Raw genomic sequence first — 17,514 nt, 5'->3', positions numbered from 1 at the left:
CTGTTAAAGTGAGGAAAGCCGCTGCAGTATTTTTTGTGGTAGGTGTCGACACTCAGGCGATACATAAGCACTGATATAAGAGAACAAGTCATAACCAAAACCCAAGTGCTTTTTTTTTAGCAGCCCACATCATGTGAAGTCAAAATCGGCCCCATACAGAAAAGCAATCCATATCTGATGAGGGGATCCACAAAGAAAAAGCAGAAATCTGTGTAGAAAGTGGGTGAAATCATCTGATCTCCTGGTGAATTTGTAAGTTTGCTCACAAAGAAATGAGCAGGCTAGTTATTTATGGTAGTTTCATTTTAATGGAGACAGAATATTAGATTGAGAAATAAAAAACACATTACATGAAAGTAATAAAACCCAATTTCAGAGCAAATATCTGAATGATTCTCAGCACATGTAGAGACTAGAAAGACACGACGGGTTAGTTCTTCATATACATGATAAGACGTGGCACTTAAAAAGTTCTAAACCAGGTACAGATGCCACATTATTGTGACTGGGACAATGTTCAGTTTAATTTCATGGTGTCATTTTGTGTTTATGGTTTGTTTCAAGTTTTTTTTAAAGCATTAAAAAGTGCCATTATATACATTTGTTTTTAAGCTTTATTTATTTATTTACATTTATGGAGCTAACCTACTGCACTGTCATTAGATTTCTCCATTATCCAGATTCAGCAAAAAAAATTGAGATAATCAACAGAAATAGTTTTTTTTTTAACCCTAACTCTTTCCCGTGATAGAGTATGAGTAAATTTAAAGAGCAGTGTGTTGATGCATATTACACATGAGCCTCATTTCTGATAGGCTGTAAATACTCAACGTAATGCTGGCACATTAACACGTTACATGACCCGAATTAAAAATTGCATTTATTTTTAATTCGGCATTTATTGCATTTATTTTTAATTCGGCGTTTTTAAATGTCTGAACAAAGCAGCGGGGACACACCTGGGCAGGCGGACTGAAGAAACCCGGTTGCGTCACCAACGGATACCGTAAAAACTGAAACCCCGCCTCTTTGGCTAAAGAACTCGGGCACGAGCGTGAATTACGAGCATACTGTAAACGAAACGGTCCGCCCCGTGGGTCTGCTTACTTTTACGTGACGTAGAGCTCGTCCAATCGCAAATGCCTGTGGGCGGGACCACAGCTAAGTGACGGTGAGCTTTTACAATGAGAAAGCCTCTTTGTGCGCATAACCTATATAAGAGATTTCTGCTGCGGATTCTTTCTTTGAAATAATGTCGGCTGAATATGATAACAGGTAAGGAAGGCTACTTTTGGTCGCATAGCGTGTGAGTTCTAGGGTTTCTTTTCTTTTTCAATCCGTCATATTTTTACTTGATGTTCTCAAGAATGCAGATTTTTAACCGAGTTTTGTAGTCGAGTAACATTCGAGGACTTTTTGTCTTAGATGAACATTAGGACTCTTCGCGTTTCAGGAGACGAGTGTGAAATAAGATTGTTTTAGATCGTCGTTAGGAGTCATGCTAGTCAGGAGTTATATTAGTCTTAATGCTTCAGATGTGAATACGGACTGCGGTCGTTATCGGCATCCGGCGACAGCACGTGAACAAGCCCGACGTAGGCCTTTAAAAATTCTTCCTCTTTTCATTTGTAGTAACTTGATATTGAAGCCAAAAGATCGGAGCTGCGACACTTTCGGGTCTAATACACATGACGAAGCTTATTTTGTCTGTAAAGGTGAATTAATGCTGTTTCGTGGTGTTGGATGGAGTCACATGGTCTTAGTACGGATGGTCGGCGTTTTGAACAAAGGCCGCTTTAAGGCCGCTGAAAATGGTCGTTTTTCCGCTTACACACGCTGCATGTGGTGGAGCTGTGTGCTGCCTTCACAAAGCGCTGTGCCTTACGTGTGTAAATGAACAATGGCTTTCGCCGACTTTCGCCGACAGTTACAGACTAGCAGGCCATGTTGCTAGCAGCTAATGCGGAGCAGGCCGCGGCGGAAAGCCGCGAAGCTTCTTCTGCCGCTTTCTTCTTAGCATCGCGGATAACTCTAAACGATCCGTTCGCTTTGAACACAAAGATGTCGGAGTTTGTCGACTACTTGGCCAGAGTCGACGTGGCTGTGGCTCTGTTTCCTCTGTAAAGCGTCCACCCGCCCCTGTCTTTTCCTCCCCTGAATGGAGAAACGACCATCTTGATTGTATGTAGCAAAAATGGCGGCCTCTCCACAAGGCCTCGCGTCACAGCACAAGGGGCGAAGACTTCTTTTTTCATGCCAAGTTTGGGAAGAATGATATAACGTGGAGCCTGGTAATGATTATATCAGCACGTTTACTTAAAGGGGATATTTTTGTGCCACACAAGATTCTTTTTATTCTCATTATTCGTGGGCAGAGAGGATTTAGTTCATTAAGGTCATTTACAAGTGTAGCTTGAAAAGAAAGATAACCGTGAGTTTGTCATTCACAGAGACAATGGCCCTGAAGGCATGGAGCCAGATGGGATCATTGAGGTAAGTGAAACTCCCACCAACACTGTGGCGTCCTCTTCACAGCCATAGGTACAGCATGTAATGAACTGACTCTAAACCTGTGCTCTTTCTAACCTTTCCAGAGCAATTGGAACCAGATTGTGGATAGTTTTGATGAGATGAATCTACGCGAGACCCTGCTCAGGGGAATTTATGCCTATGGTTTTGAGAAACCTTCAGCTATCCAGCAAAGGGCCATTATGCCTTGTATCAAGGGTAAGAGTGCTTCAATATGTAATAATATGTTTCTAACACTTCTTAGCAGTTAACAACTCCCAGAATTCCCTGGATACTAAATTGCACATGTTTTAATTTCAGGTTACGATGTGATTGCTCAGGCCCAATCTGGCACTGGGAAGACTGCCACCTTTGCCATTTCCATCCTTCAGCAGATTGATGTGGAGCTGAAAGGCACTCAGGCTCTGGTCTTGGCTCCCACTAGGGAGCTGGCTCAGCAGGTAGGCTTCCACACCCACCCTCTTACACTAGTGACATATTGTGCTATTGTTTCTTAAGAATCTCTCATGTAGCCTTTTGCATGGCTTAATGTCTGGTCTTTGACTTTCTTTCAGATTCAGAAAGTGGTCCTTGCCCTGGGTGATTACATGGGAGCCAGCTGCTATGCCTGCATTGGAGGGACCAACATCCGCAGTGAGGTCCAGAAACTGCAGGCTGAAGCCCCACACATCGTGGTGGGAACTCCCGGACGTGTCTTTGACATGCTAACTCGCAAAAACCTTTGTAAGTCTTCATGAGAAGGAGTTAAATCTGACTTCGTTTGAAATTTGTGACCACAAAGAAAGAAATGAACACGAGTCTCTTTGGTGACTTTGATCACCTCAGAGGTCAGTTATTGCTTTCACTCCACATTGTAGTCTTCCTTCCCCTGTCTGTTCCTGCTTACGTATGATAAGGGCTGTATAATGATGAAACCCATGCGTGTCAGCTGACACTGTAAGCCGCTGCTGTGGTGTTGCTTTGGTCGGCGTTCTGCTGGCTCGAGTTTTCATGACAACAGAGGCCCAGAGGCATGATCATACGTTCATTACTTCTGAATACGGCACCTTTACACCTGAAGACGCTTCATTACCGAAACCTCTTTAGTGGCACATGATTCATAAATCCTTATTCCAACATGATCAGTGTTGTATCAGTGTGCAAACGTATGGATGTGTTATGTGCCCATATGTGTAACATGGTTGTTCCCTTTTTGCAGCTTCTAAATACATCAAAATGTTTGTGTTGGATGAGGCTGATGAGATGCTTAGTCGAGGATTCAAGGATCAGATCTACGAGATCTTCCAGAAGCTGTCGAGCAACATCCAGGTTGGAGAACTTTGGTGTCAGCGCTGTAACGGCCGATCAAAGATCCTTACTTGAAATATGGAAAGAACTTTGCTTGTAGTTGACAGATATCTCTGTAAATCTTTTTAAGGTTGTCCTGCTGTCCGCCACCATGCCCGCCGATGTCTTGGAGGTCACAAAGAAGTTTATGCGTGAGCCTATCAGAATCCTCGTGAAGAAGGAGGAGCTGACACTTGAGGGCATCCGCCAGTTTTACATAAATGTGGAAAAAGAGGTGAAAAACATGCACTCGCTTTCCCTGTAATCAGGGTGTTTATGCTGAGCTTGCTGTGCTAACAGTCTGACCTGGTGGTCCTCAGGAATGGAAGCTGGATACCCTGTGTGACTTGTACGAAACCTTGACCATCACACAAGCTGTGATCTTCATCAACACAAGGAGAAAAGTGGACTGGCTTACTGAGAAGATGCATGCCAGAGACTTCACAGTTTCTGCTCTGGTACGAACCTCTTTGTCTTTTCTTTGTGTGACTGAAAACATTTGGTACAAGTTTCAGTGCATGTTGTAAGACTTTATTATGTCTTTTTAGCACGGAGACATGGACCAGAAAGAGAGAGACCTGATCATGAGGGAGTTCCGCTCGGGCTCCAGTCGAGTCCTTATTACCACTGACCTGTTGGTATGTAACGGCTTCTTCAGTATGTCCTTATTAGTGCTGTTTGCAGTCCAAGGTTCCCTCTCCTGCCAGCTGCAGTGTTGGTAAAGGACTGAAAGTTCCTTGGTAGAGCAGAAATCTGCCCTCCACTGTAGCTGGGTTGAAGTCCCTGACTCACAACTAATTGGCAGATTACACTTATTCCTGTAGAACACCTGTGAGAGTTTTGAGTAAAGGTGTGGTGGGTCATAGAAACTGGACCCACCACCGGTTTGTATGTGGGGTTAGCTCTTATTCAGGACATGAGTGCAAACATCCAGTTTACGGCCCAATTTTAATTTATAGATGGCCATAAAGACCTAATTCAGATCAAACTGAGGTTATTGTACTCGGCCCTGAAAACCAGATTCCTCCTCTGGATGGCATGACCTCCAGTAACCCTGAGGAACCATGTCTGACCAGGACATGTCCTTCAATGCACATATAGAACAAATATGTAGGACTGCTTTCTTCCATTTGTGCAACATCTCTAAAGTATCCTGCCTCAGAGTGACTAGTTCATGCATTTATTACTTCCAGGCTGGACTACTGTAAAAAGCAGTACCTTTTCTCCTGCATTGGCTCGCTGTTAGATCCAACATTGACTTGTGCCATGTAAGTAAAGGTGTTTTTTTTTCTTCTCAGGCCAGAGGTATTGATGTTCAGCAGGTTTCCCTTGTCATCAACTACGACCTGCCAACCAACAGGGAAAACTACATCCACAGGTGAGGATATAAACTGTTTGCAGACATGATTGGCAGTCATTTTTAGACCACTTTGGGAAAGTTGTTACGTGGCATGTTAATGGCATGACCCTGAAGTTGCATTTATTGGTGTAAAATGAAGCAAACTCTTTGTCCGATGTGAGCATGAGCAGCAAACCAAATACATTCCTGTGTGATATCTACAGTGACAGTGATCCTTTTGTTTTTGACAGGATCGGTCGGGGAGGTCGTTTCGGCAGAAAGGGAGTAGCCATTAACATGATAACCGAGGATGACAAGCGAACACTGAGGGACATTGAGACATTCTACAACACCACCGTGGAGGAGATGCCCATGAACGTGGCCGATCTTATCTAGAAGACTCCCCGCTTCTGTTTGTCCACCCATATCCGATTGTTTTAGAAGTAAAAGCTTGTTTCCTACAATACAAATACTAAAAACTTCCTTTTTCTAAATTCCACCCTGAATTTACTCTTTCAGCATTTGACATGATTTTGGAAGAATAACTTGCTGACCCGCTCCATCTGCCATTGTCTTTTATCGACCCTGAAATTTTCCCAGCGGTTAAATACTCTGCTTCACGCCAGAACTGTTTCCAAAAGCACATTTAAAGTCCAGTGATGACATTATACTTGCTGATTGTTGGCAAAGAGACACTGTTGATTTGAAGCTTGTGTGAGGTTTGACTGTTGCAGCGTCGGTCGGCTGACCCGAGCGGTCCGGACTCGACGGTGTTCTGAATGAACAGCGGTGTGATTGACTAGCTCAGTATTTAAACAATCTTCAGTGTATTTGCACAACGTTCATCGCACGCCCACGGTCATGTTTACAGCAGTTTTTGGGTTCTGGAAGTAAACGGGACATGATCAATAAAATGAGCTGTACAGTGGCTGACAAATTTGATCCTCTTTACTGCTGTGCTTTTTCTGCTTTTCCTCCTTTCCCATTGCGGCCTGTAACCCTGTTCAGCCATTTGTACAGTAGAGTTCAGATGAGGAGTGCTTGCAGGCAGAAACGGTGAGTTGTAGCGATTTGGCCTCCTGATCCAGATCCAAGCGGCTTTTTGGTTTTTATTTTTTATTTTATTTTTTCCCCGTCTCCAGTTTGAGATTGGAATTTTATTTTTACATGAAATATAAGATTTCAAAAGGTTGTGGTCATGTTTTGTAACCTACCTCATCCAAATCTTATAGGTGAATGGGGAGTGTCATCTGGACCAAACTACAAATATAAAAGTATATAGAGATTTTTATCTTGCTTTCCACTCCACCAAAAGTTTCTAAGCTCTCGTATTATCTCATAAGGTGTGTGCTCTCAGTGCTAATAATTTTTATTTTTTTTTTTTTCCATGTATGGATTGTTCCCCCTCCCCCTTTTTTTTTTTTTTTTTTTTTTTTTTTTGGAGACAGTGTATCAGGTTTTCTACATTGGATACTGTATAGTATTTATTTTATTGGTCTTTAAAAGAAAAACAATAAAAACATTCTTTTCTTTTCTTTTTTTTTTAAGCTGTAAAGCAGCCCTCTGTTGGCCAAATCCTGTGTGGTGTCTACTTTTGTGGCAAAGCTCACTCAGTGAAGTGGGCGATGGAGTGGAGCAGTCAATGTTAGAGCTGGAACTCTATAATATTCACATCTTCAGACACGTTTGTGTCACATCAAAGGAGAACGTGTGTCAGTGTCTCTGTTGCATTTCCCATCATTTATTTTCCCCTTCTGTTTTTTTTTCTCCCAATTAAAGAGCTCACTAAGATCTGAATCTTCATTAAAAAGAGTCACAGCCCTGGGACAACAGAAGCATTATAGGACTGAATTAATTTGCTTTTATTCAAATATTTGATGTTTGTGTGAAACGGTGTCGAGGCCTGACCCACACGACCGTGGGTGCAGCAGCTAAAGACCGTACCAGTTTACTGAGGCCACGGCTGGTTGACGGACTCTTGCATAGAGTGCAGTTCTTCGTAATAAAGTACTAAACATGTAACGGCATAAGGCATGTCTATGATAAGGTAAAGATACACGTGTGCATTTGTAATAAAGCTGGAATATAAAATAATGAAATAGAGAAGCATACAGTGTTTTTCCTGCTAAGAAAATAGAAGCTGTCTGAGAAGCAGCCTGGCACCATCAGCATGTCCTGCAGGAGGCCAACAAATGTATGAACTATAACGTCTCCGTCCACTAGAGGGAGACGTTGATTCAGCCTTACTGACATAATCAGCCCTGTACTCTCTGTAGCACACATGCACACTCTTGTGGATTTGCATTTTCTTTCTCTCCTAGCCTCCTGGAGGAGCGACACTGACAGTTTACCCACAGACTAATTTCCAGCTCACAGGCACAGACGTAAGATAGAGAAATGTTAGCCCTGGGATGGACGGGCAGCCTGTTCCAGCTTCCCGTAGTCCTCTAATCGTGTCTGCACAGCCTCAAAACATGGTGCAGATCTCTACTTTGTGGCCTGCTTCTCAGGTTAGGTGGTCCCTTTTCCAAAGGCGCTGTTTGTGGTGAATGTACCCTGTGCCCATCCCCCAAATGCCACATGCACACTGTGGGTACCAACTCGCTCCCTGTTGGGTGTTGGATCGCAGGGTTGAGAGATGGTGGGATGGGGTGGGTGGATTATGTGAGTGTGAGGCTTGTAAAAAGGCTGCCATGGTCTTTCTTTGTGTGACGGATGGCTGGGAGGCTGAACGGGCCTGTTTTGCATGATAAGAGAAGCCAGCGTAGGGAAGAATAGAGGTCTATTCAAGCCCTGTCATCCAAATCCACCCTCCTGCACCAACCCATCACCCACCCCTTCATCATCCATCCCTTCATCATTGCATCCCTCCTCCTTTCTTTTCACCTTCATTTTCTGGCCTTCCCTGTTTTCATTGGTTATTTCTCCCCCTATAAATCTATAGCCTTTAGCCACTTCTCTGACCTCCAAACCCCGTCTTATTTTATCCAACTTTATTTCTGTTCATTCAGATTTCCCCTCCTTTCCATCAAGCTGTTTGGACTTTGATGCGTTCCAAAACATTTGAATCTCATCGTTATTTCGTGGGTCTGCTGAATGAGGAGATATAATGGAAATGTCACGGTCAAAGCTCTTTAACATTAAAAGAGTCTCTGATTCTCTGACATGTTCACAAAGTCAGCAGGAGATAGTACGGCATAATTAAAGTAATCGAAACAGCCACATAGTACTCTATTATCACTCTTTAAAGTTCTGATTGTGAGTACTAATCAGAGCTGGCTACATTGTAGAGGTCTTTACCTTCCAATATAAAAAACATGTTGTTGTGATTTGGTATAAATAACGTTGAAGTTATTGGAACTAAATTCGACCCAAACTCTCATCTGAAGCTTCTCGTTATGATTGTCTCATCAGTGTGGGCTTTAAGGACACACTGATAACTGATGCTAACACATGATTTTGGTCACGTACAAACAGAACAAACACTTTTAATTCAGCTTTTTCAAACATCCCAACTTCACTTCACGGTAATAAAATTATTTTACAAAACTACCAGGGTCAGAGTTATTAATCCCCTCATACTAATATTTTGTATCGACATTGCTGCAGTCGTTTGCTGTAGTTCAACAAGACTCGCACATCTCCAAAGTAATCCCAGTACATTCTTGGTGACTTTCAAGCTCCTCCAAATTAAACAGTCAAGGACTTTCAATGGAATTCAAGGCAGAGCTTTTTTACTTGTTGTTCTGAAGGTGGTTCACCATGAGGGATGTATGTTTGGTGTTGTTGTCATGTTAGAAAATAAAGCAAGGACCCAGACCCAGTTTTGCTGCCGACTGCTCCAGGTTTCCAAATTTTCACGATTCCTTCCACTTTGACGACATCCACAGTTCCAGACTCCGAAGCATCCCTACAGCTTAGTACTCTCATCATTGTGTGTTACTGTGGGGAATGTGTTCTTTCTCCAAACATAAGCAGCGTCTCTATGGCTAGTTCTCTCTGACCAAAGGACGGGCTTCCAGTGTGCACAGTCTTTCTCCAGGTTGTCTTTAGCGTATCTCAGTCTGACTTGAAGGTGTCTGCACAGTTTCCATTGCTCTGCTTCCTGTGCAGGGTGCAAGTAACTGTCTTCTTTGAAATAACAATTGCGACTGTTCTACTGGCTTCACTTGTTGTGGGATCTTTGGATGCATCTCTCACTAGTCTTTTACTTCCTACCTCTGTAAGGCTTGTTCTGGCTCTCTTTGAGTTTCTCGATGATACTTCCACTCCAGTTCTTGACAGTTGGAAATGCTGCAGTAACTTTCCATATCCACCTCCTGAGTTATGAACACCAACATATATTTTCCTCAAGCTAAACTGATTTCTTTCGTTTTTGGCATGAAGCTTTCTAAAGCTGCAGCTCAAACTTCTATTGGATGTAAACTGGAAGATAACCCTCAGTCAGATTTTACAAAGCCATTGCACACCCATGGTTTGTGCTATTACTCAATAAAATGGGTAGTTTTCAGGAGCTATTTTTTAAATAATTCTGTTATTGTGTGCAAATAATTTATGCTTTCTAGAGAAAACGTGTAGGTTTGAAATGCTAAGTTGAAACTCTCTTGCTCTTTTAAAAACTCTGGAACCAGAGCTGCGTGTGTGAAACAGTCCCGACAGGCTGTGCGACACAATATGTCCCTGTTGAAATGAAATTATTGGATCTTTGATGGTTTTTCTCTTGCACCTCCCTAACCAACCAGCGGCAGCATGCGCTCCTCTCAGCCTGGCCCTGGCTAACACTTAGAGGGAGTTGTTGTTGCCCACAGAGGAGCTCTCATCATTGGGGGTTTCTTTGTGATATTGTCGGACGGTTACCCCGCAGTATCAAACACTGTTGTTGTTGTTGTTGTTGTTGTTGTGCTTTATAAATGAAATTGAACTGGTTATTAACACAAAACACTGTTTACTCTTTTAGTTTTTGTTGTTTGTACTATTTCAACTTTTATGATTATAGATACATTTATATTTGCGGATCTTTCGAACCATATTTTAAGCCCGGAGACGCGTGACAGTCTGCGTGGCTGTCTCCACAGACAACTTTGCTAAAACCGCGTTTTCAGTATATAGTTTACAGTTGCCCGGGGATTATTAAGATCGTCTTGTCTTACTGGAATGCTTCCTCTCACCAACTCCGTCATCAACAAGTGTCTCACGCACCCCCGGAGCCCTTTCATTTGCAAATGCACACGCACAGAATGAAGCTTTTTGCCATTCCCATTGGTTCATGCCTGACTGCACGAGAATAGGAGAACTTTGGGAGTGAACAGACAGATGAGTTCAGTGTGTGAGCTGGCTGTCTGACAACAAGTGGTTTTCCGTAAACTCTTTCACTGCACTGAAACCGCAAAACTTTACTGTGAAAGTGTATCTCAGTGCTAGTTTAATGACTGCCTCGAGAGACTTTTAATTTAAGAAAGGGGGGCAGGTTGTCCGCTGCAGTCTCACGGGTGTGTCGTGCGTAAGCCCCGGGTAAACGTGTTACTAAACCTGGCCAAAAGTCGCCAGATTGACGGCGACGAAGGCTCCTGAGTGCTCGATCGTTTATTTGTAACTCAACTTTCCTACTTTTCCCAGCATGTACAGCATGATGGAACACGAGCTGAAGCCGACTGGCCAGCCCCCTTCTCATCAGACCTCCCAGGGAATGTCACCGGTCACCGGCACCATGACCGGGAGCATGGGCAGCAATGGAAACTCTCACCCGAGCTCTAAAACGGCATGCGCACCTGGAGCCGACCCCATGGATAAAGTCAAGCGGCCCATGAACGCTTTCATGGTCTGGTCCAGGGGGCAGAGGCGCAAGATGGCACAAGAAAACCCGAAAATGCACAACTCTGAAATCAGCAAGCGGCTGGGGGCCGAGTGGAAACTTCTGAACGATGCTGAGAAGCGGCCTTTCATTGACGAGGCCAAGCGGCTCCGTGCGGTCCATATGAAGGAGTACCCTGACTACAAGTACAAGCCACGACGCAAGACAAAGCCTTTACTCAAAAAAGACACTCAGGTAGGCAAGTACCCACTGACAGCGGGAAACCTGCTGGTGGCAGCGGCACAGAGCCAAGGTGGGAGCCCCAGGATGGAGAGCTATGGCTGGGGCCCCACCGGAGGATACGCCGGCATGCAGGGCGAGGCACTGGGCTACACACAGCAGCTCCACCGGTATGAGCTGTCAGCTCTCCAGTACCCACCTGCAATGACGGCGCCGCAGACGTACATGAACGGGGCCAACTCATACAGGTGAGTGTGTGTCTGCGTTTCTGCAAAACAACAACCGCGCATGTTCCCAGCGCACGTTAAAGATGGCAAAACACGCACAGACACGATACTGAGCAGCAGCGTTTAAACTGTAGGTTACTTCTTCATTGGGCTTCTCCAAACTCAGGTCAAAGGTGTTAAAATCTGGTGAAAACGGAGTGTGCAATTCTTCAGTTAGTGCGACTTCATGGTTCCTTGGACATACACTCGGTGACACCGAAGAATTTATTTCTCTGTGCTGAAAATCCCCTCACTGTTATATTATTTTACATCATTTCCTTGGGGATTTATAAAGTTTCCTGATTCTGATTTCAAAAAATGAGTCTGAGAAATGTCTTTTTTTTTACTGAATGAAAATTAAGGTACCAGAAATAAGTAATGCTGGATGTTCTCTAACTGCCACTCATGCTGAGTTTATTCAAATGAGGCACATATGTTGCATCCATTCCCACCGAATCACAAAGAAGTCTACATATGATTGAGCAACGAGGTTTGTCTGCATTCCTCTGCCTGCAATCTTTATCAGTATAACTTGTTGGCAAGCAGGCTTGCTCTGTGTGTGGTCCCCTACCCACAGACCCCCGTCCAAACCATTGTCCTGTGTTAGGGGAGATTTTGCCTCCTAGCACAGATCTCATGACTCTAAACAAAGTCTGAACACTTGATAAATTTTCTGGTGTAAGGATGGATGATGCTGCAATTTATTGCAGTAGTTCCCAGTTTGATTGGTTCTGCTGACTCGTCTGCAGCTGTATCTGTCACTGCATTTTTAATACAGCAGTGGAATCATTGAAGCTTGAGATTTTTTCCTTTAAGCTTTTAAACACAAGTCGAATCCAAATTTTACAAATTTTCTCAGACAGTATTTTGAAGATTTATCTGGAACACTTATCAACTTTATAATCCATCCAGTCTCTTCCAACATTGAAAATAAATATCTTTCTATATGTAAAAAGACAAGTTTGCATCAGTGTACCTTAATACGTATTTAACTATCATAGAGGATTCAGATAGAAAAGTAGATGTACTGAAAGAAAACTCAAAGGATTCAAACAGCACATAGACCAGTCATCCCGTAGTTTTCCTCCCTGATGCTAGCAATCCTACACTAAGTAATAAAAAATCAAACATAGTCTGCTCTGCGCTCACTCATGTCTGTTGTAGAGTTCACACTGTGGTTTGTTAACATATTAGGAATTTTTATACATGATGATAGCAACAAAATCCCCAGTGCAAGATAAAAATATGTATGTATAAATTCCCAGTGTAAAAGAAGTAATTCTGTATCTCGCTCTACGGCATTATTAACTGTGTTACACAGAACTGAAAATATCTGGTGCTTAAAAGTTATCTGGATATAATTACTACACATGGCACCGGATTCAAATAACTATTGCAGAATTTGCAGTAATGCAGGAGTGTGTTTGTGTTTGATGATGAAGTGCTGTAACTAGCTCGGTGCACACTGGTTTTTATGGTGGAAAAAGACAGGACAGAATTGTAATTCAGCAGTACATCCTGACATTTTTATTCCAAAATAATTCCGTTGTTTTGAAAAATCTTCATGTTGTTTAACTTGTAATGCCGTCTTCACCCCACAGCCCCATGTCATACAGCAGCAGTCCACAGCAGCCCAGCCCGGTCACTATGTCCATGGTGAAATCAGAACCGGTGTCCCACTCTCCTCCTACGGGAACACCAAACCACCATCGGGGGGCTTTGCAGGGTGACCTCAGAGACATGATCAGCATGTACATTCCTGGACCGGGAGGAGATGCCAGCGACCCTTCGACAGCACAGAGGGGCTACACCAGTGTCCAGCAGCACTACCTCACTGGAACTGTTCCTCTCACACACATCTAGGACTGAAGAACAGTTCACGAGCAGCTGGAGAGGAGATGGAATCGGGTGTGGAGTACTTCAGAATGTCAGCATAAAGAAGTTGTGAAGTTTTTGATGATGTGTCTGCAGTACGACAAGTATCCGAATGTACTCTTTGGTGCCACACGGAAGACGCATCCAGGCCACACATGCAGCGCTGAGACTCCACCCACCACCCTGCCACAGACTTCTCTCCCTGAATGTCTTGAGTGAAGCCGGGGTGTCTGTTGTACATAACATGTAATATTTTCTAGTGTTTTGTGTATTATAGAACTTGTGTTTTAGAACCACCCTAAATACTTGCGATACTGGCTTTCATTACGGTTCTAGCACAGTCAGTGCTGGTTGGACTGGTTCCCGTGGCCATGTCTTCGAATGGCGACTGTCACTTTCTGCCATCTGAAATCATGTGATAGCCACATCACCTGAGCTGCTGGCCATTCGTTAGTGCTGCTGTGATGCGTCAGCAGGAAACTCGAGAATGAAATGCACAACTTGAATAACAGAGCTTTTTAAAATCTAACTCTTTGCGATGTGGCTTTGGTTTAGTAGCCTTGTGTTAGATCTGGACTTCTACTCTTCAGTTACATTTGAATGAAACGAAACAAACTTCTGTTGGACAATCACCACCGTGTCTACAAGGAAAAGGACTGGCTTTGTGCAGTAGTACCTCCTACATGCAGTAGAAGCAGCAGCCTCAGTCAGAATCACACTTTCGGCTCTAAGATGTGACTGTGTTTACTGTGTGCAGGTGTTTTATTTGCTATAATTTAGTTTTAGGACATTTTCATGTTTCGATGCATCAATCTGAACTGAGCATGCTGAATTTATATTCATGTCCTCTTGCGCTAGGCAGGTGTAGTATTTCTTTTTCTATGCTTTTAAATAATTGAAAGGATTTTTATGTGAACTGCTAGATTTTCAGTTGGTCTTTCAAATGTCTCCATACGAGGACGCTGGATTGGAAAAAGACCAGACTTGTTTTAAATGAACTGTCAGTTGTATTTTTATAACTTTTAAAGAGAATGGATACGTGTTCCTGATTAAACCTCAGAAAACCTTTATTCTTGTTTCTAAACTTTTTGCAGTAACAAACGTTGAGATAATGCTAATTTCTTTTTTAAGTTTAGTCCTGGTTGGATTCAAAGTGTGATCTTCAAACACAAGCTGGACATGTCATTCACGCACTGTGATATAATTCTGTTCTAGTCATCATAACTGAACTATGTCCAGCATTCGGGGTTTAACCTGCCCAGTGTCATGTGTAAGTTACCGTAGGCAGCATTTATGCAAACAGTATGTATATGAAGCTCTTAGACTAAGAGTCCTGATTCCTTTTTGATGAAAAAGATTTGTGGCTTTCATAACAACAATAATAAATTAGGTATATGCCAACATGTTTCATGAAAATGAAATAACAGCAGCTCATTTTGTCTCCAGTCCAATAACTCACTAATCCAGCCTTTATGCTCTCACCGGCTTCTTAGTTTATATTGTAATCATTCATCCATTTACACAGAGCTGAGCCGGGCTGGATTAGGTGGGTAGGTTATGGGTTAGAATACTACAATTATATAGTGAATACAAGTAATTCTGTAAATGATTTCCCCTTAAAACTACTCAAGAGAACAATCATGAGCCACATTTACACAGACTGATGATTCTGACATTGTTTTAATACACTTTGATTTTTCACCATTTTAATGTCGGCCTAGTATTTACCTGCTTTGACACTTGAACTTTTATCGAATTATAATATTTGCATTATGAATGCAGTATGAGTATACCCCACTATAAGCCTTAATGGAGGGTTTTTGAGTACGAACGGCTTGTTAAACGTCAGGTCAGGATTTAAGTCAGCACTTTGCCCAGGCCACTCCAAAACCATCGTTTTGTTCACTTTTCCCCTTTTAAAAGTGGACTGGTGTGTTTTAGAGCATCATTCTGCTCCATAACCTGAAACCCCGAAGGCCGAACATCATTTCATGCTTCAGGGCACAAACTGATGGTCCGACATCCTCTTTTGGGATTTTCTGGTAGAGAGCAGAACTCATTGTTCCATCAATTTGCAAATTCGTGGTTCCAGCAAGTCATCGATCCTGAAGCACCAAAGCAGCCCCAGACCGTCACGCTGCAGCCATGTTTGACTGTTGGTAAGGTTTCATTTTTATGAAACAGTGTCGGCTCCCAAAGTTGACACTAACAAACGCTAACACATCCCTGATGGATGGGACAGAGTTACATTTCTGTATCAGACTCATGTGATTTCCCGAGACTTTTCTTTTTCTTTTTTTAGCTCTTTTTCACTCTGAAATCTATGAATGCCATTTTGGCCCAGTCTATTTCTTCCTTGTTGAATCATGAACACTTAGCTGAGGTAAGTGAGGCCTGAGGTTCTTTTCATGTAGTTCTGGTTCTTTTATCACCTCCTGGACACGACAACGACACAGGCTTGGAGTCATTTTGGTAGGCCGGTCACTCCCGGGAAGACAGCCGCTCTGCTAAGTTTGTTGATAATAGTTGTCACCGTGGTCCGATGGAGACTTGGACATGATATCGATGATTTTGTTTCTGATCTGTTTGTGAGTTTCTTTAGATCACGACATAAAGTGCTGCATTGAGATCTCTTAACCTTCACGTAAACCTGTCTAAGTGAAGTTAGGTTAAGTGATTTGTTGATTCATCAGTTCTGGCAGTAATCAGGCCTGCGTGTAGCGTTTGACAGTGAACTCTGCTTTCCAAACTGTTGTTATTCAGTTAATTAATGATTTAAAAATGGACAATTCCTTTTTCACTTTGGACCGCAGGTTTGGTAACTTTGTTCCTCTTAATAAATGAAATTGTCCTTCAAAGGAAGGACAGGACTTTTATTTTCACTTGGGTTATTGTTGCCTAATATGAAAATTTGTTTGAAGATATGAAAACTGTTACAAATATACAAAAAAAGAAAAACAGGAAAACCTTTTTTTCCTGTTGTCACGATGTTCTGAGTTTATCAGTTGTACATTTTTGCTTTCACATTAACAAAAGAGAATCTTTGACTTTAAAGCTGAATTGAAAAAGCTTTAAATTATGTTTCTCAGCATTCCAGAGACACATTTCCTCCTAACGGGTGGAGCCATTAGCTCTGCCCGAGGCAGGATAACACTTGGGACAAAAATGAACTTAAAGCGGGAGAACACAGGGGATCATGTGATATGTGAGGATGAATTTTGGGGGCTGGGAAGGCAGGACAGGGTGTCCTCTATTGTCCCCAGAATTATTTAGAGCTCGATTATTTACTTTCTTATCTTTACCCTCTTTAAAAATTCACTTTCCTTAGTCTCTTCCTTCCTTTAGACTCGTCTTTCCTCCTCCCCCACGTCTTTCCACAGAAAAAGCGAGTGGATGGCCCGTTCGTAATTGGCCGTTTCAGAAGCACATTGTCCGTGGCTTTTCAAGTCGCAGGTGCATATAGTAAACCCAGAGTCCCCGCTCCTCCCCTGGGCGTCTTTGTTCCCACTCCCCGCTTTCCTCACTCCCCCACCGAGCAGAAAATTAGGGTTGCTTTTTAGGACTTAGTCCACAGGCTTAACCCTTTCACCGAGCAGCGCCTTTCTCATGGAAATGGGAGGGAATCACGCACTGGCTAATCGGTCACTGAGGGGAGGGGATAGGATCCTGAGGAAAGGGAGAAAAGATGAGCGCACTGAGACCAACAACAGGAGGGGCATAACAACATAGAGCACATATAAGAGACTCTGCAAAAACCTATAGCTTCTCAGTCCTTCAACATGACATATTTTAGGATGACACACATCTCTATATCCATCCACCTCTTGGAAGGCGATATGGACCCTCCTAGGATGTGGACCTTTACAACTTTCCCACAACACTCTTGATTCTTAAAATGTAAAACAGGGATCTTTTAGGAAGTAACTATAAAAACCAAGAACAGCAAACCATGTGACATGACAACAGAAGTAGCATGGGAACAATCGTTGACCATTTCTTCTAAGTGGGAGACGTTGGAGCACACATGTTTGTGTTTTTGCTGAGGTCCATGGGACCATGCGAGGATAGGAATTGGATAGAAGGGGGAGAAAGAGTAGTGTGGGAGGAGGAGGTGGAGGGAGTGTCAATGGAAGGATTTTCTGGTCCAG

At 42.9% G+C, this 17,514-nt stretch overlaps 2 protein-coding genes and 1 non-coding gene across 3 annotated transcripts; all 3 read left to right on the top strand.

Annotated features, from left to right (window-relative positions):
• Window positions 1-1,174: 1,174 nt before the first annotated feature.
• On the top strand, window positions 1,175-6,136 carry eif4a1a (eukaryotic translation initiation factor 4A1A). Its single transcript, XM_063470410.1, has 11 exons — window positions 1,175-1,275; window positions 2,451-2,493; window positions 2,595-2,727; window positions 2,830-2,969; window positions 3,084-3,252; window positions 3,728-3,837; window positions 3,947-4,090; window positions 4,176-4,313; window positions 4,404-4,493; window positions 5,154-5,233; window positions 5,446-6,136. The coding sequence occupies exons 1-11, from the start codon at window positions 1,253-1,255 to the stop codon at window positions 5,588-5,590; spliced, it is 1,215 nt and encodes a 404-aa protein (XP_063326480.1). The 5' UTR covers window positions 1,175-1,252; the 3' UTR covers window positions 5,591-6,136.
• Window positions 3,430-3,570, top strand: LOC134625094 (small nucleolar RNA SNORD10). The gene has a single exon (XR_010093707.1). It is a non-coding gene; the product is annotated as a small nucleolar RNA SNORD10 (small nucleolar RNA).
• A 4,675-nt stretch (window positions 6,137-10,811) lies between the features above and the next one.
• Window positions 10,812-14,397, top strand: sox19b (SRY-box transcription factor 19b). Its single transcript, XM_063470411.1, has 2 exons — window positions 10,812-11,473; window positions 13,093-14,397. Exons 1-2 carry the CDS (start codon window positions 10,812-10,814, stop codon window positions 13,352-13,354), a joined length of 924 nt encoding a protein of 307 aa, XP_063326481.1. The 3' UTR covers window positions 13,355-14,397.
• The last annotated feature ends 3,117 nt before the right edge of the window (window positions 14,398-17,514 follow it).

Source organism: Pelmatolapia mariae, linkage group LG3_W (genome assembly GCF_036321145.2).
Source record: "Pelmatolapia mariae isolate MD_Pm_ZW linkage group LG3_W, Pm_UMD_F_2, whole genome shotgun sequence".
NCBI lineage: Eukaryota > Metazoa > Chordata > Actinopteri > Cichliformes > Cichlidae > Pelmatolapia > Pelmatolapia mariae.
Note: the sequence above shows the minus strand (reverse complement) of the source record. Positions and strands in the feature narration are given on the sequence as shown.